Raw genomic sequence first — 26,633 nt, 5'->3', positions numbered from 1 at the left:
TTAGGCAGTTGTTTTTTTGTTTGTTTTTTAATTCCATTTCTAGTACAAGAGAAAATATAACATTGGTTTTCCCTCTAGTTTGAGTTGGCAAAGGGACCAGGAGTGTGGATAAAGTAGTGAATGCAGGGAAGACAGAGGTGTTCCTGCACAGGGAACACAGGTGAATAGATAGTCCTTTAATCATGGAAGCCAATGTTCTTGTCCAGGAGTAACTCATTTCAGTTGACCATGGTTTCTTGGTCAGAAGGCAGCTAGGTAGTGGCTGGCGCGCTCTCTCTCTCTCTCTCTCTTTCTCTCTCTCTCTCTCTCTCTCTCTTTCATTTTTATTAGCCTGCATGTCAATCCTTTAACCACCTACAGATGTGAGAAAAAGGGAGGCCCTTTCAGAAATAGTTACGGCAGCGTATAAAAGCACATTATAGAGAAAATCCCTGGCAGACAGGGTCAAACTGATGTGGCCCTTTAAGGGAGCCCTTAAGAATTTTTCAGGGATGGAGATGTGGTGTCAGTCTACCTTTGTATGTGAAGGTATAACTACTAAGGACTGGTTTAATAGTCTTGTCTCAAGTCACTCTTTGCGTTGTATTCATTGGAAAGAGCTTCTTCCCTATTTCAGTATATAATTGTAACAGTAATCCTCTGTCTCTAGTGTTAAATATTAGTTCTTATACTGTCAAAGGACAAATTATTTTCTGATTTTTATACTTTGCTTTATACAGACTCAGAACTGGAATACAGATATAACATATAGACAGACAGACATCTATAATGTAGAATTTTATTCTGATATTACATAAATTGGATCTTTGTATTTTAGAAAAGGAACTGTGGAGTAAGTCCTTTTTTTTTTTTTTCAAATTATGTACATCATTATTTCATCTCTTTAGCTTTCCATTAAACAGTTAGTGTAGTCTGTTGTAGTTTGGTAGAATAAATTCTAATTGATGAGTAAGTATCTATTTTATATTATGGAACATAGAAATAACAAATAATAATCTCCTTTGCTGGCTACTTATTTTCCAAAGCAAAAACTTCTGTGACAATGATGCTTTACAGTGATTTAATTTCTATTATACCATGTGATGTAATAAAGTTGCAATAATATTGGTTGATGGATGGTTTTTTATGTTGAGAAAACAGGTTGCTTATTGCACTATTGTTGCAAATCTTCATTTTAATCATTGGGCTTAAGTGCTTCCACCATAGGGAAAGTAGAATATCCATAGCCTGCTATTTTGTATAACATAATTTATGAGTAAGTTAATTTTCAGTTAGTCAGTGAATGTAGTGACATAGTGAAATATCAAGGAGAATATATCTTTTTTTTTGTTTTCTAGTCATTTATGTTTATTATTAAAGGAATATGTGAAATTTTGTGAGGCTCCTTATTGAAGCATTATGTACCACTTTACATAATAAATTTTTATCAGTCTCATTAATATAAATCTTCAATTTTAAATGCAATGAGTTTTAACGTTTTGTCTTTGCTTCTTTTTATACTTAGGAAAATATAGGTGAATGTCTAATTAGGTTTTTATTGTACCTCTGTTGAATTGTGATTTCACTTTAACAGCACATCTGACTAAAAGCAAGGAAATTGTGAAATGTCAGTAGAAAAACAGTACATAGAGAAAAGCAATTACTAGAAAAATATTTATACGTGTCCTAGAGTATGGAATGTGTAACATGCAATAAACTATATTTTTAGAAGTACCCAGAAGCTTTAATCATTAGGTTTCTTTAAAATATCAGTTTTTAGCTTTAGCAAATCTAAGCAAAAATAATGAAAGCAGCATGATAAAACAGTATTCTTTTTAGATTCTGGAAGCTTGCATGTATTGAAAGCAAGTAATGGCCAGGACATCAAGAGGTTAGAAAATTCCCTCTGAAATCAGAGGGAAAAATTCTTGTTGCCATAAACATTTTCTTAAGTATAAACAAAAGCAGCTAAGAATAATAAAGATTAAAGCTTGTCATTAGTTATTGAAGTTAATAATGATTGGACTGGATGTATTTCTGTTTTTAAGAGCTATGAAGCATTTAAACAAGCTATCTAGAGATCTCAAGTCTTTGTTTATGCAAGTGTTCAGAACAGATTAGACAAAAAGGCTCTGAATACAAATGAATCTTCTTTAGTGAGTAGGTAGGACCAGTTTGCTTTAAAATGTTCCTAGCAGTGCAGGATATTTTTAGTAATTTCAGTCACTGTTTAGGCAAGGCAAATATGCTTAACTCTGTGTGAATAACCCGGGTGAAATCTATGGAGTCTATAAGTAGAAATACTTATAACATTGAGATTGTAGTTTGACCATCTAATTTCTTTGCTGGGCATCATAGAATGCCTAGGGAGAAAACAAAGCTAGAATCAGATGCCCTATGTGTCAGAATAATCTTTGCCAATAGTTCATTTACTAAAGGAATTTCATGTTCAAGGAATTGAAAGCAAGCTCCAGGGCAAAATACTCCATTAATTTACTGAAAGTCAATAGCTCTGGCCATTTAGTTTCAACGTTACAATATCCCTCATAGTGATTATAATTTTTAGTTTGCAACAGACTTGTATGAATTTTATAAACTTTGTTATGGCTTCTGGCTACACTGAAATGGAGGAAACTTCTGTTGTTATAGCTTGCTAGGAAATCGTCGGTTGATAGCTTCTCTCCACCTGAGGCACAGTGACTTTTCTAATGTGAGATTAGTTCATAGCAATGATCTGAAAACAGAAGACAATCTCATCTTGAACCTGATAAGCTGATCTCCCAAGAGTAGCTCTGGTTTAATAGCAATAGCCACTGTTCATATGCCAACACCTGCAGTGAAGATATATGTTAAACTGGAATTTAACCTGATCTTCAGTGATCCTCACATTTGTAGTTTCCATTATCTTCTGTTGAATTAGTAGCAGATACTAGTGAGTGACTAGATTGTAGAACAAAGGCAAGTTCTGTGTTCCAGCAGCGTTTTGATGACTATTTTTAGTCAATAGTATTTGAAGGCACAGGGCAACATTATGTTGTACATATATGTACATAACATATGTTGTATGTATGTATAACATACAGCGTACCTGTACACCCAAGAAAACGTTCACATCTTTAGTATACAACTAAGGAAACACCTTCCTATCCTTGTTAATAGCACATAGTAGCTAAAGGTACCAGTTACGACTGTGGATTCTGTTTCTGTGAAAAGTGAGTAAAATTGATACCAAAAGCTATTGTTCTGAAATTGGAACAACAGTAGTTTCTATTGAAAAGTTTTTACAGTAAATAAAACTAGTTTTCTTGATGAAACTATTTTTGATGTTCCATGAATTACTACCCTACATAATTAGCTGTTATATGTGACAATTGCAATACAGATAGAGTGACTGCCTCTAATTAAATATAATTACGGAAAAGTGCTTGATAATCAACATGCCTATTTAAAAATATGCAACAAATCTTTCTGTAATGGAACAAACACATGGTATCATACTTTTTTTTTTTTTCCCATCACAGTGTAGGATCTATTGTATGAGCGTTACATTAAAATAAACTAACTGATCAAATGGTTCTTTCTGACCTTGAAATCCGTTGAAGTTGTGTGGTTTAGATCCTGTACCCTGCATTGAAAATTTCACCTCTACATACCTATGCATTTATTATCTTCAGTTATTCATCAGTTACTGAACACTGTGGACCTTTTGAAATAGCCCTGTATCTCATTATGTAATCTGATATTTTATTTCAAAATACATTGAAAATTAAGGTTTTCTTTGAAAGCTCCAATGAGATTATATTGAATGAAATAACATGCTTATTAAAAAGGACAGATTAGATTTCAGACTTGTTACTGTACTTCCCCCTTCCCTTTTTTCTCCTATTCCTCATAATTTTTGTCCTTCTTCAAAAGCATCTTTTTCCCCCCGAAGAGTCATGCTGGTGCTATGTACAGTATTTTGTTTACAGTAGTGTAAATATTTCCAGCTTGTGACATCATTACTGAAATAACTCACCTCTTTCATATCAACTCTTACCTAGGAGCCGTACTGCAGACTCATTGATGTAGGTTTTTTTCTGCATGGCAGTCCAGGCCAAGCTGTGATTTCATTGCATGATGCAACTTCACCTTTTTTGGTTGTCTATGGGGTTAATTATAATCTATTCTTGTATTGCCTGTGCATGCCAACATGCTTACCCTAATGGTGTATACATTGAATGCAATCTAAGCATTAAGTGCATGAACTGGAATTAAAAGAACCCATAAAATTAGAAAGTTTGAGCAAATGTAAATTACACATATCAATATCTTTAGTTAAGCATAGAATGAATAGGACTTAATAGGTACCAGGTCTATATATTTAAAAAATCCAGCATATTAAAGTAGTTCATGGACTAGATAGACAATTGCAGTGTTATCAAGATGTGGGAAAATGGAGTGCACCAACTATCCGGTGTGACAAAGGCTGAATGATGCCAGTAGCATTCAGAAAGATAAACCTTTACCTGCTGTCAATTTTAGCAACAGGTGACAGTGACAAGAGGTAAGATTATACATAATTTTTAAAGGTCAGAATCTGGGAAGAATTTTGAAGTGCAACTTCTAAATTGAAAAATAAAATGGATTTATTTACAAAACTCCACTAAAATGAAATTTCATACAAAGAATTGTAACATTGCTCCAAGATCCTTTTAAAAAAGACATTATGACCATCCTAAGCAACCTGTTATTCATATGTTCTTACATCCTACATCAGCACAGTAGAAGATATGATTTAATGTTAATCCTATTGTTTCCTGATGAAATGATGAAACAGCACTTTGGGAAGTGACTTGAAACATTTTTTTAGTGCTATTGATCAGTGCAAACATTGAGGGTATGTTATAAAAGGTTATACTATGTGCTTCATTTTTTTTTGGGGGGGGGGCAGCATTAATTTACAGATTGCATATTAATATTTGATTTGGTGAATGAAAATTATGCTTAATTTTGAGGGCTAACAATAGTGAAATGTTATAATGTTTGAACAATGATCATTGTGAACATATATATATATAAAGCTAAAATATGCTTTTGGCGTTTACTTTTAAGCAAGCTAACGAAAACATGCAATATATTCAAAACAATAAACAAGAGAAATAGTTTCAAATCTACAACTGTTATATCACCATCATGTTGATACCTTGCTGCCCTAGCAATATTTTCTATTCAAGATTACCCATGATTTACTTATTTTTATTTAATTTCTAGATTCTACATAATTATATTTCATTACTTCTTTTTTTCTTATAATGGAGAACAATTCTTTTAAGACTGTAAAATTGATCAGACATATCTATAGGGCAGCATGATGCTTTTCCACCTGAAATCAGTGCGATATGGACTATTATTACACCAGTCCTTCTGATTTTCCAGTAGCTCAGCGTCTAAACCTGACTGCACATCTACGTTCCCACACACAGCAGCCTGGATAAAAAGGTGTTGGACGATATAGTGCATGTTTGCAAGCCATGCTAAGGTGGTGCTAGAAAAAAAGTGCTGCTATGTATTCATTTTGTTATATCATTGTATTCCTCTTCTTACATTGACATAAAATAGTTTTATACCAGGCTTGTGATAATTCATTTGAGCAACTGCTACAGGTGTTGGCAATATCTTATTCCATTTGTTAATGAAGGTAAAGGGACTACTAAAAAAGAATCATGTATTGTCATTCATCTAAAGGGCTTTGTCTTTGCCACGGAAAAAAGTCACTGTGGTTGAGACTGTCAGTCAGGCTCCAGGCTAGTCTCTTTGTCTGATAAGTTGAATTAGGAAAGAGTTGAGTTATTTTTTGAATTGTTTGTTTGTTTAAATTATTTATGTTCTTTTGCAAGGTAAATGTTTTGTTGTTGTTGTTGTTTTTTATTTTTATTTTTTAGCGAGTCTTTCATATGATCATCATTTTGCCTTAAGAATATGGTAATCTGCTCTTAAGACTACCAGTAAATAAGCAGGTCCCACAGTTGGAACAGCTACGATATTAAAAGTTCCAAGCAGAAAAATTTACTTGGTTGTAGTTATATCCACCTGGCAAGCAGGCGGTAGTGGAGGTCAGAAAAACCTGTGTATGTGTGCATTACTTTGAAAATTATGTATGATAAAGAATTTCCAGGAGTTCAGGGAGGGGAAAAAAAAAGTGATAGAAAGGGCTATCATAAATATGTATGTATTTGGGGAGTAAATGTTACCTTAACTATCGTGGAGTTGGTTTAAAGGTGAAAAATTTAAACTTACCTATACTGTGATGTTCAGGATATAGTCAAAGATATCAGATGGTTACTCTTTGTAGCTAAAAGGTTTTTGCTTCAACTCACCTTTCTGTTATTCCTAATAAAGTAGAGTAAGAATATGAATCCAGACTTCCCAGTGATAATTTATACAAATATTGTATGTATAATAATTTGGTTTGGGAGAAGCTGAGTCGCATGATCTTGTTTCATAAGAAAATTCTGGTGAGATTTGTGGCACCCAAAGCATATCTTAGGTATTAAGTTTCTAAGGTGCTTTAAGGACTGTTGTGTTGATGGGGTGGATAAGGCTAACAGGTCCTTTTGAGGAATGAGAGAGAGGAAAATCTAAAATTATTAAATGTTTGTGACTACCATGTTTTCTAGCTTTATTTATCATTATTATTATTATTATTATTATTTTCTATATATTTATATTATATACATTATATATAGTATATTGTATTTATATATTATATTACATATATATTATTATTATTATATTTATATATATGTCTTTGAAATATGAGACAATATATCCTGCCTTGTGTAACTGTTTATTAGGGTATTTAAAATTACAATTTAAAAAATATAGCTATAGTTGTATGATAATAATAGACTTGGGTAACAGCTGTACATGCACTAGAAAGCATGACTGAAAAAGCTGGCCCAGTGATGTAATGTCAGATTTCTACCACTTTACAGTGCTTTTGGATTTCATTGCTCATTTATGTCATTCACTGACATTAAAATCAATAGTATACCTTAGGTTCAAGCTTATAACTAATCAGTAAAAATGAGATTGTAGCCAGTTATTTTTATTAATTAAGGGAAACAGGAGGCAAATTCCAAAAAGAACAGTCAGATTAATGAACTGTAAATATTTTAAGGCTTCACATCATCTGGTACTCTTGTCATTTTCCAGATTGGATAGCTGAATTTAGGCTGTAATTTTCTTAGGAAAAGATTAGTGGTGTTTTTTTTGTTGTTTTTTTTTTGTTTTTTTTTTTTACTTACAGTACATAACAAGGAAGAAGCGTATGGAAACAATCCTCAAAATTATCTGGAGGAATCTAATGTTTGTTATGTATCAAGCAGAAAATCAAAACTCAGTTTTATGTTGATATACAAAAGCAAAATGATTAATAGTCTCCATCTGGAGTAGGTCAAGCAGAAGTATGTTCTCATTTTTGAAGATTGTACCTGTTTCTTTGAAGAGTGCAGCCAGATGAGGAAGACTTAAAAGCTGGACAGCACCATCAACAGAGTAGAAAGACAAAAAGCACTGAGATGGAGGAGTAGTTCAAGCTAGATACCAGTGGTGATGGTTGGATGTTGAAAACTTCAGTCTTGAGTGTTCATAGCACGTGTGGAAAGCATCTCTGGGTAGCTTCAGAAGACAGCAGCTGCAAAACAGAATCATGTGAAATAGAGCAAGAAGAAAATCTCAGAAAGTCACCTGCTCCTCCTTCTGCTGGAATGTCAGGTGCCTATACATATATTTATTCCAACAGGCTCTTAGCTAAGAGTTCAGTTGTTTTCAGGCCCTCTCCTCTCCTCTTCCTTTCTGTAGGAAATGTTAGAAATTTCACATATGTGGATCATTGTGTTGATATGTAAAAACGTTGCTCTGTAGAAATCATTTAGAAATATCCAAGGGACTGTAAGTAGCCCATAAATCCCTGTGTGAAAAGTACTATTTGGCACTGTTTTAAAAAACCTTTGAGATTCTCTGTTCTCCCTAAAGAATTTATTTTATTGTTTAGCCACATGTTTTAACTGAAAAGGTTTTATGCCTCTGGTATATTTCTGGCTAACTTAACTAGATTCCATTTGTTCAATTCAGTGGGAACATGGAGAAGGGATTATTATGATTCTAGAAGCATCATATAAAATGTTTGCATTTTCATGTCGCCAATTATTTTCTGTTTTCTGGAGTAAACAGCTACAACTTACTATTCCTTGCCAGACTTTGATAAAGAATATTAAATAGCATCTCTATATTAAATCATATAATCAGAACAGAAGCAATAGAAAGGTGTCTAATTACAGAGTAGAAACATGCAAGGTGGCCAACTTCAGTAAATAGGGTACGCAATTTAACAGAATTACCATAGCAGAGAGAACTGAAGAGACTTAATAAATATTGTCAAAAAGGTTAATAATAAAATGTTAGTTGAAACAGTATACTGGAAGTTTTCTCTTTATTATCCCAGTAGTTTCATACAAAAAAAAAAAAACTTTAATTAAAAATGTAATCCCTGGAATTGTTGCTCCATCATTCTTTTATAATTGGGTTTTCATCAGTGAGATTGTTTTGTCAAGGTAATGTAAGAACATTTTCAATTGCCAGTGTTCTCAGCTTTTGGTAAACAATTAGTAAATCTAATGCAAAGTAAAATACTACCTACGTAGCTATGTGGTTCTCAGGCAAAGCTCTTCAGATGCAGATATCTTGAGCAGGGTTGAGAACTTATTGGAGTATTTTGCAAAAAAGTGTGTACACCTTAAAGAACATGCAAGGTTATGGAGATTGACACTGGGCTTTTTAGTTATGCTTGTTTTAGCACTCGCTTTCTGAAACTTTAGCTGTACCGCAGGGATCTTCCTTTAGCTTTTGTTTTTGCAAGTCAGTAATTAGAGAAGACATATGCTGTAAGCAGTACTCAATATACATTCTGATGGTATTAGGAAATATGCTGTTTTTAGAGTGAGAAATTTAATGTTCTGTAGTTCCCAGTAATTAAATATAAAAATAAGAAGAAAAGTTTCCTGTAGTCATACTTCTTTACAATTTTAGAGTAGGGGCTGAGGAAGGTAAGAGTTTGATTTTGCTTGAGTTTTGTGGTAGGCCGCCTTATATTTTACAAGGCCAGCCAACAAAAATGTACTTAAAATTCATGGAAAACTTGAATAAGAAAGATGAAGTCTGGGAGGCAGTTATACTGGGAAGTAGTTTTTCAACCAGGAAAGACATGAGATTGCAGAATATCATGGTCATATTTAGAGAAGCACAAGTATTAAATTATTTGCCTTATTCCTTATTTACATCTTTTTCACAACACAGACAGCCCCACAGAAACACAACAATTACATCACCACTGATTTTTACCAAGTTGTATTAGTTCACTTAGATAAAGTAAGCACTAGCAAAGTTACTTACTTCTGTCATTAGATATGTTGTCAATTACGAATAACTCTTTAAAAGTCAGAGTTATGCTAGGGAAAATCTGAAGCATCTGAGATGGGTTAGTATACTTCTGGTTCTGCAGTTGTACCAACTTCATTTCACTCTTCATACATGGATGTGACAAAAATTAAAATTAGTAGTCTCTGTCTTTCCAACCAGAAGTCCTTCTCTGTCTCTCTTTCTAAACTAAATTATTTTTGCAAAAGAGACACTCAAATTGCAGCCTCTTATTCTGTTTTGTGATGTGTGCTTGTTTTCTTATGTGAAAATTATTTTGTAACAATTTGTCTTGTGGAATTTGACTGAAGAAAAAATCTCCGTGACTGGATTCTAATTGCTAAGTTTCAACAACCTCTATTCAGTTGCATAGCCATTTTTTTCTGCTAGTTGGAAGAAGCTTAATTTTCTTTATGAACATGTCAGCAAGCATTCACCATGAAACTAATACCGTTAAAAAAAAAAAAAGGGGTTTGAATCTGTCAAAATTATATTTTAATATAAATATATTCTTATATATAGAACGAACATTTAGAGAAAAAATATTCCTCTTTATCATGAGACAGAAAAGTAAATGAATTATAAGGAAAAACAGTATGTCTCTAACAGTGGTTCTCAGAAAAATCTTTACTAAATGATTCTGTTGTACCAGTTTATTACTGGTTGATCTGTTTTTGCTGTTGCTTATTACTTCTGATGGTGTACTTTTTGGAAAAAAAGGTTGAAGAAACTTTTTAATTTTACCCCAAATTAGTCTAAAATTTGTCAAGGTTTCCCTGTGGGCTAGGGACATAATAGAGGAGTACTTAATTGTAGAAAGTATCTGTAGAGCAGAGGGGTCATGATGCATTTTTTAAGTTAGATTAGCACTAGAAGGGCAATATTGTAGTGCCAGCTTATGATCTATCACACGTTAAAAATTAAGAGAAAATGCTGTGATAGAAAGGTAAAGGTAAATAAGGACAGTTACTTGCATTGCTCCTGCTTTTGTGTGTGCATGTGTGCACGCGTTTGTGAGAAAAGCAGTTTTCTTTACATGCTTACAATTTTATAAACTAAGCAAATGTCTCAGAAATCTTGCAAGATAGCTTTATTTCACATTATTTGGCATTTCATCTTTTATCTTGATCAAATTTATATTTTGAAAATTTGTTTTAAAATTGAACAAAGAAGATGATGCGTAATTCTAAGACATGGTTTATAGTGTCTATGAGCCTAAGGTCAGTAACACATTTTGAAAAGGAATATGAAAGAGATGCATGTGGAAGCGAAGTAAGGAGTCCACTTCACATACAGAAAAGGCAGGAATGGAGGTGAAAACAAAGAAAAGTGTGGATTAATTCAAAATAATTTGATTGCATACTGAAATTGTGGAGTTTTTAAGACTGGGAATCATGGTTTAATTCATTATGCAGAGGTCAGTTGGAACAGATAATGTGAAAAAGACACTTGTCAAAGTCCTAAGAAAATATACAGGAATGTTTGTCTGAAGTTTTCAGAAGGAACAGGAGGAGAAAGTAATAGGCAATACGGAGTTTAGACATGGAGAAGCTACAATAAATGAAGGTGAACGACAACCAAGCACAGTCAGCATCTTATGAGTACAAAAACAGAAGCTCCAAGATTTGACACAGAAATGGCTGGGAGCAGAAAGTTCTCTGCGTATGTGTGTGCATAGGAGAAACAGAGTTAACTTTAGAAGTAGGAGGTTAAGTGATCAAAAATAATTGTAATATATTATTACCATTGACAAGAAGGTATAGGAAATTGTTACAGCATTAACCTTGACTTAGGGGATAATTGTCAATAAAATTCAGTAAGAAAGGGATTGTTACTCCTTCACTTACTACCTTCAGGTACGCAGAACTTAGAAAATATCGGTAACAAAGAATGTAATGGGCCTATGGACTTTTATGGATCCTGAGTCCTAGGGGTGTGACAGCAGGTTACATTGCATTTCTGCTCGGGGTAAAGTTAGTTCTTGCCTTCACTAAGGCATTTTTCTGATCCAGCTGACTGCTCTTCTCTCTTGGGGAGGGAATGCTTAAGTTTTCCTGGATATCTTTCAGTACTAAATCAAAATGCTAGCAGCAAAGCTTCCCTGTTGGTAGATGACATCATGTCAAGTGAGAGTGAAGTAATTTAGAAGACATTTTCCATCAAACAAATGATGAGCTTATTGATGTTATAATTCAAAGGAAGGCCTTATAAACTGAATTGCTTATCAAGCTTTCTTACAATTAGAAGGTAACATGAATTGCAAGAAAATACTTTTTCTTTCTGTTACCTTAACTTGGTTAATAAATGAAAGCCATTGAACTAAGAGAGGAAAAACTGTTACGCTCTTTGTCACTCTGTGAGATCTTAGACAACTTCAATTCTTATTTAGTCTCACTGATGTACTATAATTATGATATTTATTTCACAGGGATGACGCTTGCTAGGCATCCATCTATCCTTAGAATTTTGCTATATGTTCATACCAGTTTCTGTAAATAATATTTTAACTTTTCATTCCCTTCTGAGTAGTACAACTAAACCAGAGTAAAAGGAATAGAAAGTATTCTGCACCGAATGAACATTGCTTATACTAAATGATACATCTTTTCCTATAGTTTAGTCCTAGTACTATGTCACTGAAACAAGAAGTTAATCACAACACCCATAATTTTCCATTCCTTGTACTGTTAAGAATATATATTAAAGGGGTGCAAAGGAACATTGTTGTATCAAATTTGTGACTTTTTTTTTTTAAACTCTAAATCTTGTAGCACTGGGTTTGTTCTATAAATAAATTTGAAGGAATGTGGAATTATAGGGGAGCTTTCACTGAAAGTAATTGAGAAAAAAAGGTGATTTCAGACAAAATTATGAACAAATAATTTATATATTCAATTGATAAGTATTAATTGCATTCAATTTAAATTTGAAAATGGCAAGTGAGTGGAATGTCTTTAAAATATATGATACTAAAGAGATTCTAAATATTGAGTGGTTTCTCTCATCTATTTATTTGTGTTGGTTGTATTTTAGCCACATCTACTGGTATTTCCTGACAAAACCATCCCTTGATCTTAAAATTCACTGTCACCGGACATTCCTTCTGATAGAAAATTAACATTGTACCATATTTTCATATAATGGTCTACTGTGCAACTTAATTTGAAATGTATTTCTTCTTAGTATCAGATCGTGTTATTTCTTTCTGTGGTATGTTGAGGTTGTAATGACTTTTTTTTTTTAGTTCCAAATTTTTCAATTTTACATTTCATTTAATTAACATTATTCATTATATTTTAGCTTATCTAATTTCAATAATGGATTTAACTTTTCCTCCACCATTATTCACAAGACAAATTTGCTTCCAAAAATTAAGATCTTAAATTAGGACGTTGTCTCTCAATTTCTAAATATTCAATAACTTCTTAAAGTTCCAAATTTATATAAGCTGTAGTGCAATATTAACATTAGTAATTTCCTAGTTACAGCACAAATCATTTTCCTTTATGGACTTCTATGTGTCTTTGCAAAGCACTTTTTTTCTTCAGAATGCTTGATAATTTCTAACCAGAATAATTTGACTTAGAATTAACCTCTTTTATTTCAGTGTGTAACTATTTGCACCTAGATTAAAAACTGGCACTTATGCTAGGCTTGCAGGCCTTGTCATTAAAAAAAAAAAAAAAAAGAAAAAGAAAAAGAAAGAGAGAGAGAGACAAAAAACATTAAGAATAGATGGACATGATGTGTCAAAACCAGAATAGTCCACTTTGTTTCACCAAAAAAATAGAGATGGAAATTACATATTGAGTAGTTACTTAAAGTACTGAGTTGGGTAGGCACAACATTCTCCATTGCGGTGGAGAAATTTTCATGTAAAATCATCCAGGTAGATGTCACTATGATGGCAAAACTGGTGTAAAGTCTGAATGAATGTGGAATTCCTTCCCTTTGCTTCTGTCATAATGGCATAATGACAATGGTTGCAGTGTGACACGGACTGATATATCATGCCTTATTGATAGAAGCTGCACAGCCCATTTTTAACTGCAGCTCAAAGCCCTGTCAGCTTTACTTCTTGTCAACATTTAGCTCCATCTGTGTAAAGTTAACTTTCTTACTCATGTAGTCATTCCTGCTTAGTGAATGAATTTATGCTTATAATGCCTCTATAACTGGGCTTTGTAAGTGCTACTGTTGCTGTAAAAATGCTGTAATAATAAACAGAACAAGTAAATAAAGGTAACGTGAAACTGAAATGAGTAGTAGCGTTGAAAGAGCATGAGAGGAAGGAAGAAAATTAACAGAGGATAACCCATACCTGGCAAATAAGTAAGGCTCTGTCTTTACTGCAGATTAGGCAAATTAAGCCCACTTTTATCTCTATATGCAATTTATATTGAATGGTAGCATGGAGCATAGAGTGGCAGCAAATAATTTGATATAAACATTGAGATTAATAAAGCCACCAGCCTCAAATCAGGCATCCTTTATGGGATATAGTTTATTACATACAGAGATGTTAGGGCAAAGGGATATTATAGTGCTTCATAGATTATCAACAGGATATCCCTATGATAAATCAAATAAAATTGGTGCTATGGCTTTTTCTTTGGAAAAGACAAGAAGTGATCTCTTTCAAAGGTGATACCTTTGATGGCCTAAAAGGGTGAAATCCCAAGGAAAAGCCATCTGATTTTAGTGCAAAATAGGGAACACGTTATTTGCCCTGGAGATCCTAGCAATATATTGCCTGGGAGCGTAAGAACTATAGCACTTATGGTTTGGGAAAACTTGGTGCAAGGGAAGTTTCAAAATGGCTTCCTTTCTGCAGCAGGCTGAATTCTGCAATGATAAAGCTTAGTGGTCTTCTTTTTTTTTTTTTTTTTTTCTCTCAGCCCAGATGCAAGCTACAGATGAAACTGAAAAATCCAAACTGAGTAATATCACCAAAATATAACTTGCAGTACAAAATGTTATATGTCCTGTGTATAAGTAATCATTTATTTAGCCTTAGTGATGTGCCTTTCTGATGTAATCTTCATTTAAAATAAAGAGGACCATAGAATCATAGAATTTTTCAGATTGGCAAAGACCTCTAAGATCATCTAGTCCAACCTTTAGCCTAGTACTGAAGTCCATCACTAAACCATGCTACTAAATTCTACATCCACACATTTCTTAAAGACCTCCAGGGATGGCAAATCAAACACTTCTCTGGGCAGCCTGTTCTAGTGCTGCACAACTCTTTCAGTAAATAAATTTCTCCTAATATCCAACCTAAATTAACCTAGGATAATTTAACCTAGTTTAGGTAAACTAACCTAGGTGCTAGATTTGTGATTGTTTTATAGATGGATAATTTAGAAATTGAAAAAGAGGGATGATCTCTGAAATGAAGGATGTTTTACAGAGCGAGAACTAGCAGTAAGAGTAGCTTAAAAAGGGCTACTGATAAACAGCAGTCCGAAATCAGGATTATGATTCACTGTTACATACCGCTAAGTATTTTGCAAAGACGACGACAATGTATTAGAAAATTTTTCAGATCTTGCAGGTTTTTGTAAAGGACAATAGTACAAAAGGAGAGCAGTTAGCTGCAACCTTAGCTGACCTTATTTAACATTTATGACAAGTACCAAATCACTGTGGAGAGGAAGATAATGAAGCTATCTTTATCCTAGTTGTATTTGTGCAATTTCATTAGTTTCAGTGAATGCCTGCAGCTTTTACAGAAACTTAACCTGGAATCAGGGGTCTCAGCCTCTGGGTTGGTACAGGATTTTTCATTCTGCTTCTGTGGCATTTTCTGTGGTTTCTGTTGATAGGGTGCATAAGATGATAGCGATCTTATTTTAACAAAATGCTTTCCTCTCAGTAATGCTATACAGAAAATGAGTATGTTGGATTCTCAGATTACATTCACTCTTTTTATAGCTAAACCTGTATTTGTGAAATACAAAATGCTATTTTCTGTCCTATATGTTAACATTTGGCTTCTCTTAACTTCTGCCTGCTTTTCTAAATCAGTTTTATTTGATCTATACCAGAAATGTTTCATAACTTCAATGTCTTTATAAATAGCTTTTTTTTTAATATATTTTAAAATAAAATTTTAATATAATTTCCTGTATCACTGAAGTTTCTTAAAATATAAAGCTATTGTACATCAAGAAGAATTTTGCTGTATGCATTCATGCATCTAAAGCCAAGAGAGGGCATGCTGTATTTAACTTGTTTTGATCTGTGATGTATACGAGGAATGGAAAATTTGGCTGCATGTGTAATGACCTGGTAGCCCGGGTAATTTCCTTTATGCCTTAAATTAGGTAATGGACATTCATAATGCATAGAATCTTGCTTGTTGAGCAGTCTAGCATTATATTTGCAGAGCTGCAGCTATATGAACTGGTATTACAGTCACATTCAGTGATCTATTTGACCTGGGAAGCCAAAGAATTTCTTCGTTCCTGAAAGAATGTTTTCAGGGGTCCCAAATGATCTACATTTTAGTTTTCTACTTTATTAGTCATTGTGAATACATGATCATTTGCAATATATGTGTATATATATGTATATATAGTGGGACATTATATATACGTAGTATATACATCAGCATATATTGGGACATGACTTTCACTGCAGTCTGTGAATTCAACACTGTTCTGTGGCTTCACCAACCTGTTTTACAAAACTCACAAATAAATCACTAATCACACTCATGGAAGTTATCTCCTTCCTTAGATTAAAGTATGTTTATGAACTACCAGTTTGTATAGAGTATGCTTTGGACTTGTCCCACTGTTAAATAAAGCATAATATAGTAAGCTAGAATTTGCAATGGCTGCCTGACACACAGGAAGGTATTTAATTAACCTGCATGCAGAATTAACCCTTAGAGTACTGCTTCAAATTTCTCAACTTATTTTGTTGTTTAATTTTACCAGCGGGCTATGCTGCTTTTCTACTCAGCTCATAGTACTGTCATCAAGTACATAAGTAGCAAAACAAACAAACAAAACCAAACAAACCCAAAACTTACTGTAAGCAAGGGATTCTACAAAAATAAGTGCCTCAGGTTGCTAATGGGTAATGTATTTCTAAGCAACTTTTTTTTAAGGTTTTATGTTACAATAAAAATTAAATTAAAAACATGTAATATTTCACTGTAGCTGTGTGCCTGTTATGTTTGTTCCTTAAGTCTACTAGGTACGTTCCTATAGAAAGAAGTCAGTTCTTTAAGGGTTAATGTGGGGTTAAGGAATCCTGGGTTATTTTCCTGCTTGTCTTTTATTAAAGGTATCTGCATGTTAATTTTCAGATATTACCTGAACATGTAAATATTAAGACTGTATGAATGACTAACTGAATGAATGAAATAATTCATTTGAAATGCTTGCTTGTATCTTGTAAACAGCTGGAAAAATAGAGATTTGATCAAGCTTTTAAATGAAATGCATAAAATTCTCACCAGATTAGAAACTCATATACTGACAATTTACTTTCATTTTTTTTCTTCCAAATAGCCCGATAGAGTCCTGCCAGAATTTCTACAAAGATTTCACGTTACAGATCGACATGGCTTTCAATGTGTTCTTCCTACTCTACTTCGGCTTGCGTGTAAGTAGTGTGTCTTTGATAACATGCATCAGAGAGGGAATATAAATATTAGATAGGAAACTCTTTGAAGACAGACTGACTTTACAATGACTGAACAAAATTAAGCCAAGCTCTAAAATGTATGAGCAAAGCTTTTGGTTGAGAATATTTAAGAAGTAAGGATAAGTGTATAGGATAACTAAGGAAACCCATAGTTTATAAGCTTAAACTGTCTGTTCCAGTATATTCTAGTATGACAGAAAGTGAAAATTATTATAGGTCAGTGCTGGTCAGTAAAGTCAAAAGTAGTTTCAGTGTTCTCAGTGAGTGTGAATACTTGAATTATTCTTGTGCTGTAAAATCTGTCTTTGGCATTTGGAGATGAGATAACAGCTGCTACAGCTGCTATAATCAGTTTTTATCAACATCCATTTTCCCAGACTGCTAATGAATACTTTGCAGAATTGTAAAATACCAGCCAATGTGCTGAAAAATATATCAGTAAAGTATCCTTTTCACTTTCTGAAAATCCACTAATGCAGTTTCATAGTCTAAAATTTTGTACATCTGAAACGAGCATTTAAAAAAAAAAAAAGAAAAGGACAGTAATATCTGCAATTCAAGTGTTTCCATGTTTCCTTTTTCCCTTCCTTCTTTCCTACCTCCTATGGCTTCAGGACATTGAGATATGCTTTGAGGTTAACTGGTGGTTGATAACTGGAAAATAGGGGGAAACAAGGCATAAAACATAGCAGAACTATGATGGAAACTTTATAAGAGCAGAAAGCTTGCCAGATTGGCCTTTAAATTTCATACAAACATTGTCTCACGATTTTCCTTTGCCCATTTTTCTTCCAAATCACAGGAGCTCATTTTTCTTTGTCACAGTGGCAGTTTAGCTCCTCCTATTTCTCTTCTGACCAATTTAACCAACTTTTTCTGGTGCTTCAGTGAGTAAGTCTGTTGCACATCTAGGTTATTTCATTACCCAGACTAAGTGCAGCGTCTATCCTTCAGTTAAACAGATAAATTCATTCAGTATTTAAACTACTATATATGTATTCTAAGCTGCATTTAAAAAAACGTATATAATAACCTCTAATTATTCAGCATCTCAGGAGCTTTTGTAGATGTCCACAAGGCCTTCAGTATAGGTTGACTTTTTGACACAGCAGATTCGATGCATGATACATATGAACTTTCAAGAACCCTGTATTTAGAAGTATCCAGATACTTTTTGAAGTTTGTGTTGGTGATAAGGTTGTATGTTCTTACTAAGATAATTAAAATTACATATTGTCTACTTAAAGCAGTAATTTAGGCTACATTATCAAGAAACAGAGCACAATAGGAGAGAATATACTGATGTTAATACTTGCACACTCTATGTTTTTTTTGAAAAGGAGAGTGTCATTTACTCTTTCTATTCTCATTCTGTGGACTGAACACACTTTACTATTTGCATTATGTGAGATGTGCTGCTAGAAAATTTTTCATTTTTAGTTTGAACCAACACAAATTTTTGTGTTATCCAAAAGTGCTTTGTGATGCAAGCCAAAGTATGGTAAGCGGGGATAATAAAGATTCACTTAAAATTATATTCCTTATCTAAGTTAAAATGCTCGTACAGGTGCAACTTTGTTTCTCTAGGAGTCCTGCTGGCCTAAGCAAGAGTTCCTGAGGAAAAGGTGATACTCAACTTTGGATGCAAGAATTGGGTCAATAATGATTTTGCTAGCTATGTAACAAGCATCTCATACCTCTAGCTACTTTATTTTTTTCTGTTAAATATCTCCTGTGAGGACTCACTGCCAAATTAAAATATTTGAAGAAATATTTAAAATCTCATCCTTTTCCGTCTGTTTTCCCTGAAATGATGTCACAACTCAAAATCATATAAATATTACCATAACTTCAGTTCTACAAGACATTCAAACACACATCCATTTAAAAATTGTTGTTAGCTAGTGTCCAAATATGGGACAACTCAGAAGTCTGCAAACTGCTGACTAAGCCCAAATTGCATGACTTAGCAGATAATCAAGCAATATGGTCTGACAGAGAATGGAAGCAATTGAGTACGGAATGCTTATTTGGAAGACAGAATTGTGTTCATTCTTCTAGAATAGCATGTTAACACTTTAAGCATGGTAAGGGTTTCTTCTGTAATGAAATGTGCTTTTGTTAGTTTCTAAATGAATATCTATTCAAATACTTCCATAGAAAAGTATGAGTGGCCTTTATGGAAAAGCCCTATGGGAAGATAAAATGCTGATCCGGATACATGTTGTGAATTAAGAAAATATCAATCTGGGATCTTGAAAAACTTTGAGTTCCAAATATTCTGACTACTTTTAAATTCAACAGAGGGGAAATGAAAGATTTTGCTGAAACTGGTTATTTTTTGTTCAGTTTTCATGCTGAAAGTTTGATTAATTGAATAATACACAACAACAAAATGTCAATACATTTTCATTTTTAACTCTTCTCCGAGGCAAGTTCTGTTCTATTGTTTGTTTTCTTTTTAAGTATGACTTTAACATTCTTGACATCAGTAGAATCCATTTTCCAGTATTTTATCTAGGATTCTAACAAAGTTGGTATGCACCATAAACATTTACTGTTAAAGTTTTAATGTAACTGTAGAAAAGGAGAAAGCTAATCAGATGGAATACCAGTACACGCTTTGAAAGAAAGACAATGGATGTTGTCTCTAACTCAGAAAATACAAGTATTGTTTTAAAATATATTAGATCGAGTTTTATGTCTTACCTGAGTAATACTGCTCCATTATATATCTCCATTATGTGCTAAAATTTTGTATTTATATATATAGTATTTATACAAAGCTTATGTTTTAATCATTACTTGAATGTGAATAGTTGTTTAACCTTGTTTAAACAAGCAAGCATAAATAAGCAAGTTCAAACTATGATGTCTGACTTCTGAGTTTCCTAGATTCCCTAGAGTGATTTCATAGTAAGCAGAGAGAAAGGACCTCTTCCACAGCACAGTTCACAGGACTGAAGTCTGGTTGCTATCCTGAATTATTCCTTGTAGGGCTCAGCCTGGTGATTAGCTCTCTCTATAGGATGACAATTGGATCTTTGTAAGCTATCATGTATTTAGAAATCTGTGAACAGCAAATACATGATGGGACTACTACCAACATGTTTGGAGTGCTAGAGCAAAGGTGATATAATTTGAAATATTTTATACTTACCTACACTTTTCTTATATTACTGATACACTGTTAATGAATGTGGAAGAAACAGGTTTTTTACCACAGATCTTGCACCCCATCGCATCAATTTTCTGCTTCTTTAGTTAGAAGAAGAAACTTCACTTTAATCTCAGTGTGGTTATGAAGCAATGCACAATACAGACTTGCTCTAAGTGATGCCATTTGTCTTGTCTGGGCTGACCTAAAAACATCAGTTACTTCTACACTAACTATGGAATCTAATATTTTAGAATGGAACATATTGCACCCACTTGCAATCACCATGAGTATAACCTGATTCTTCTCTCTCTCCCCCTCTTTTTTTTTGCAGTTCATAGCAGCCAATGACAAGCTATGGTTTTGGCTAGAAGTTAACTCAGTAGTAGATTTCTTCACGGTCCCTCCAGTGTTTGTGTCAGTATATTTAAACAGAAGTTGGCTTGGTGAGTAAAATGTTTTTTCCTTTTAATAGCTGTTATAAAAATAAAGCTGCTATAAAAACAGCTTGACATATTTTGATAGAGGATACCTTCATCTTGTGGCATCATGGAAGCAGAAGAACAGTACCAAAATTATTCTTGCAGTTAATTTGCTATTTCAGCAGACAGGTGGGTTATGTTAGAAAAAGCACTTATTAAGTTCATTTTGTTCTCGATTGACTAATATAATCTCCTACTGCAAGTTGTGGTGAGGTCCAGCTTGAGAATACTAACGTGAGGCTGCTTTTACAAAAAATGGGAATTTAGTGTAATTCTCACAGTTTACAATCTGATCCAGACCATTATTTACTTAACTCTATTGTCATTAGTCATTTTCAACAATGAGATCAGCAAGTTCTGTTCACATTTTACACCAATATAGCTAAATTTTAAATCAATCGAAGCAATACATTTGGGTAGACATTACCAAGTTTAACCTTTGTATAGGAAAGACCACTAGGAATTCAACAGAAAAAAATATGTCACACGTCAAAAGGATCGCAAAAAGAAACAGAGAAGAAAAAAATCAATTAAAAAAAAGAACACATCATTTGCATGTTAAGTTTCTTGTAACTAGAAAGGAATATGCACTTGGTATGTAAAACGAGGGGCAAAATTTGGGAGTTTTTATTTGGGGACAACATATGGAACCTTAACATTTTTCAGTTCAGTTTTCTACAAATACAAGCAGTCATTGTCACACAAACCAAAGGGAGTGGTCTACTGGAATGTTTCACTCAGAAAGGAAAATAAAACAGACTATCTTTTATAGAAGTATAATATTTCCAGTTTTATACAGAAATGTAAAGATACAAAAATGATCTATGATTCAATGTTTTATGAAAGGAACGTAATAGATTGTATAACTATGTTCGGGTTCACACTATAGTGGTTAATAATACACCAAAGAAGAAAGCAGTAATACAGCCAGGAAAGATGATTACAAATCATCACATGATTAGTGTCTTCATCATATTCTTCTACTGTGTGTGTAAAACTAAATAATGCTTTTTGAAGAAGAAAATGTGATACAGTTTCATATTATATGATAGGAAATAAAATTCAGAATGTTAATAACAAATGAACTTACCCTTAAAAGAAAATTGCTCATTTCACTAGCTGTCACTCAATCCAAGATTGTTTTTGGTATGTGAATTAGAAGGATATGTTTTCGTACTTGAAGCTGACATATCGGTTTCCCAGAATTTTCAGATTTAAATTGGAGGTGAAGGTGAGAAGGTGATCTAAGAGTAAAGACTAGATATTAGAATCACAGTATCCACAGAAAATGAATATGAAATGAGAAAATAGCACACATGGGAAAAAAAAGGAAATGAGGCAAAGAGGTAATTATTTGAGATGAATACCATTTGTGATTGCACAACAGATGGACTCATGATGACATGACAATCTAACAGTACCAACAAGAATAACGAGAGACCTTGAACACTTTAAAAACTATCAAGGAGAAACTTTTCATGATCCATGTCATTTTACAGGCAGAGTTAAGTGTTGTACTTATATTTATTTGTGGGTTTGAAAGGATTTCTGTTTTTTCTTAATTGCACCAATGTCACTTTTCCTGGATTTCTTGTTTATAGTTCCGCTTCACCTGTTTTTTGACTGAATCCTTTTAAGACATTTATCACCTGCTGAGACACAGTTTTATTATTATTATTATTATTTTATGTAGCTGGCTTAGGCGTGACATATTTACAGTGTTTGAGCTTTGCATTTCCTTTCACTGTGTCTATTCCAGAGCAATTTCCGCTTGAGGGAAAATCATCCTTACTGAAATATTTTACTAGTTAAAAAATGTGAATTATTGGGGTCTGTGACAAATGTAATTTAGACCAGAAAGTTATTATTTTGTGATGCTGTGATGAAAGAGTTTTTAATCAAATACACAGAAGTGTATTAATGAAGACTGTCTGTTCTTTTACAGAATTATTGTATTAATAATTGTATTGTATTAATAATTGTATTATTCTCTTTTTAAAGAGACAGCTAAATTTACTCTGCTGAAGCCAAATGCTTGGAACATACTTATGGAAGTATGGAAGGACAGGAATTGTGGGTGAAAGGAAAAGAGGGTGTTTTGAGTGTAATACTTAGTTTCAGGTTAGGTGCCCGCTTTTCCTTTTTCTTTTACATATTTTTGTAATTGAGGGAAAAATGCTTATCCAGAGGATGATTCAAAACATGTAAGTTTGAGTTTCTGCTCCAAGTATTCCCATGGATATAGGAATTGCAGGGATTTTAGTCTTCTAGTGAGGCTAGTAAATAGGGAATGCTTAATGTTAGGCAACACAAAGACCATCTAACAGGTTCAAAATTCACTCTATCCCAGCAGTTCTTTGCATGTTTAGGAATCAGTTACAGATGAAGCAGGGTTCCTTTCTATACCTTACATTTCAAAATAATTCAGGAGCCCAAATGTGGTAAAAATAAATTTATCTGGAATGTATAGTGCACCAGGGTCTTTCCAGCTTATTTACTACTAATTCATTTTAGTCAGTTGTGATGAGTTGTCTAAGTATTAAACAATGAAAGTCACCAGAATGTGTCTTGAATTCCTGATTTCACAAGAACCATTGGGGTTTAGCTAACTGATAATAAAGTAAATATGAACACATACTTTAAATAGTATTTTTTTTAAATGCACTGTCCTAAGTCAAAATTAAGTTTGGTCTTCAGAGCACTAAATGCTCATAGAAAGACATGTAGTAGAGGACGTGTCATCTGAATAAATAATTTTTTGTATACGGTAGTGGAAAGCCAGTTGGTTTTCTTCCTACTCCTATGCTAGTTCAGAAATGCCACTATTAAACCATTATTTAACTCAGTATGTAAAGCTTTCCCCTTTTCCTGATTCTCTTTGGGGTTCAGTTGTTCATGAAATGTATTTGTGTATCTCATAATTAATTTTTCAGTCAGTATTCATAAGGGATGATGTTTCAGACCTAATCCTCAAGCTAGCTTCCAGTATGCAAACAAAATTCAGAATTTAAAAAGGATCAGATTATGCTTTACCATCAAACTGTTCCTGTGAATGGTAGGGTGTTTACTGTCTAATATAAAGCTGAAGGCACAACAGCACTTAAAACCTACAAAAATAACACATCTTTACATTTGATATATCCCTTTAGAAAAGATTTCTAGTGTATCATTTTTCTTAGCTGTCAAAGGGTAGCACAAGCAAAGAGAACATACGAGCAGAATACAGCTGGCACATGGAATGATCTGCATACTATATTATTGAAAGAATAGGTGATAAGTAGAGAAAGGGAGGAAATAAATCTGTAAACAATTCAGTGATATACTGCAATAGTCAGTGGAGCTAAATCCACTATGCTGAGACTTAAAACTGTATAGTTAAAAACATCACTGTGTTTTCAGATGAAGTTCATTTGCATCTAGATCCCCTTGACATTTCTCCAACACTGTTTTGCAAACAGTAGCAATTGTGCAGATACTTACATGTAAACTAAAGTTATGCTTCATAAAATCATAAACACTTCTTGCACCACGCTGTACAAGAAATTTGTTGATATTGATAAAAGGACAATTCTCTACTTGAAGCACAGGCTTCTGTGAAATAGAGAGAATCTTCCCAAGGGAAAAATGGTTATGCAAAAGATGGAGTTTCTGGCTACAAAGATTTTACAAGTCATTTTCACAGTTATATTCAACCAAATAATTTCAGTGAATTACTGTCTATGTGCTTTCTTTACAGTCTAAGTGAAGGTAGGCTGAAAATGCTGTTGGAGGAAAACAAAAAAAATTCCAGTGGCAGAAATGATGCCATGACAAAACTCATTTTTTAACACAAAGTCATTATGATCTGAGTGTTACAGTTAAGTTTTAGATCAGATCTTTTTTTCTTTGATAGCTTGCAGTCTACTAAGCTGGAGAGCCCTGCAACGCATGAATATCTTCCAGCCTTATTCAGTAATGATTTACAAACACTCTACACTCCACTTGAAACAGTTAGTCTATCTTCCGTGATAGCAAAGGCACTTCAGATAACTGAAATGCCTTTTATCATGCACTTGCATGATTATTAAAAATAAAGTATTAAAGTTATGAACAGATTGTAATAAGGAACAAAGGAATGAATTGCCTTGACAGGGTGATATTGATAGAGGAAGATTAGGTATGTAAAATCATCTTGGCTTCATGTTTACAAGAACATGTGAATGAGGAACAATTGACTGTAGAACTACAGTGATTTAAATAAAGCCTTAGTAATTACATAGATATATGATAGTTTCCCATACTGAATCATTGAATCACAGAAGAAAAAGATCCATTTCCTTTTCTTGACTATATGCTTTCAGTGCTTCATCTGTTGTGCTGTTAGATTCCTAATAGATTCTACTATCAGAAGGATTTTTTCATCATCTTTCTCTACTGAAACTCCCTGTCAGTCTAGTTTGCTGCTGAAGGTGTGCTATTTTTTCAGAAAAATAGTTCAAGATTTACAGTGGGAAAAAGAAGACAGACAATAGACACAAGTGTAGATATATCCACAGCATAGAGAATGAATCTCTCTGTGTGTATGGCAAGAGTACTTAGCAAAAGAGGGCTTCCCTCCCCCCCCAAGTTCTTGCTCAAATCCTGTCCAGGTACTCTTACAGAAGTCCCAAGTAATTTTGTTCTGACTTGTTGTTTCAGTATCAATTCCTGGTCTCAGAAGATGGTTTCCAATGTCTCTGGTAGACATTCAGCTATTTTTATGAGTCAGAGAATGAAATTAGTTTCCCTCTGTGGTTAGTGGAAAGAGATAAATGATGAGAAAAAACAGTGTCTCTTATACAGGGTTTAAACAGAAGATGCAAATGCCTCCCAGCCATCCAGCAAATGTGCTTCAAGATGAAGCCTTAGTTAAAAGTCTGTGTGGGGAAAACTGACCTGGAAAACAACATTTATTTTGATACCCTGTAGTCATTTTTTATGTAACCTCTACAGAACAGCTCAGTCTGAAATTGAATTCACAGAAGACTTAATACCTTTTGGAAAATGGTATGGAACTTAGAGCAGTACCTTAGTTACAGTGACACAAAGAAGTGCGCTAATAACTGAATAGTGGGGATACCAGTGAGGTAGATGAATTATAAGAACCAAACTTTGTAATGATTTCCTGTGTTTTGATGTACTCGCAGCTCTCAAAAGTATACTTGTTTTAGCACATTTAATTTGCAGTCATTTTTTTCAGTGATTTTGTTTAAGTATTATGCATTTCTGCCACCTATTGGTGAGAACTTCAAATACGCATCCAAATTATAGAATATTTATGTCTTTCACAGCAGGTTTTTTTTTACAAAGCTAGTTAAAACATATTATGCCGTTTTACTTGCATTAGAAGTTATACATAATGGAAAAATTTTGTAGGAAAAATGTATTTTTTGTTTATGTGCATGTGCACTAGTTTTATGTGCAGTAACATTTTTTGTTGACTTCAAAACTTCAAATGACTTCAAACAGGTGTAAGGATTTTTGATGACAATCATCTTTAATAATCTATCTGCTTGGTCATTTGGCAATAATATGTCATTGACAAGACTATATCACATATGTATTATATTGAAGACAATGTTTTGCTTTCTTCTAATCTAACCTGAACTTGAATCAGTTCAGATTTCACAGAGCATGTGTGCTTTGTCAGGGTACCGGATAGTGATATTTCATAACAGACTTTTGAGTTGGTAAATTAATAGGAAAATGTAAACTTATGACAAATAGGTATTTGTGATGACATCCAGAACTAATTCTAATGAGTATTGTTGCAAGCAAACAGACAAACTTCACTTTCTCTCTATTCCACTGATGAGAAGTCAAAAAAAGTTAACCAAAAGACACAGAAGCAGAGAAACACTGAATAGAAAATTGAC

At 33.5% G+C, this 26,633-nt stretch overlaps 1 protein-coding gene across 18 annotated transcripts in view; it reads left to right on the top strand.

The window, feature by feature from the left end:
* The window catches only part of KCNMA1 (potassium calcium-activated channel subfamily M alpha 1), a 470,622-nt gene that overhangs the window by 265,236 nt on the left and 178,753 nt on the right, over positions 1-26,633 (top strand). For all 18 annotated transcript variants that reach the window (XM_080598324.1, XM_080598325.1, XM_080598315.1 and 15 more), the window contains 2 exons: positions 16,965-17,058; positions 20,592-20,703. In XM_080598324.1, coding sequence (XP_080454450.1) covers positions 16,965-17,058; positions 20,592-20,703 — 206 coding nt within the window. The remainder of the gene's footprint in view (positions 1-16,964; positions 17,059-20,591; positions 20,704-26,633) is intronic.

Source organism: Anser brachyrhynchus, assembly GCF_964034855.1.
Source record: "Anser brachyrhynchus genome assembly, chromosome: 6".
Taxonomy (NCBI): Eukaryota; Metazoa; Chordata; class Aves; order Anseriformes; family Anatidae; genus Anser; species Anser brachyrhynchus.
Note: the sequence above shows the minus strand (reverse complement) of the source record. Positions and strands in the feature narration are given on the sequence as shown.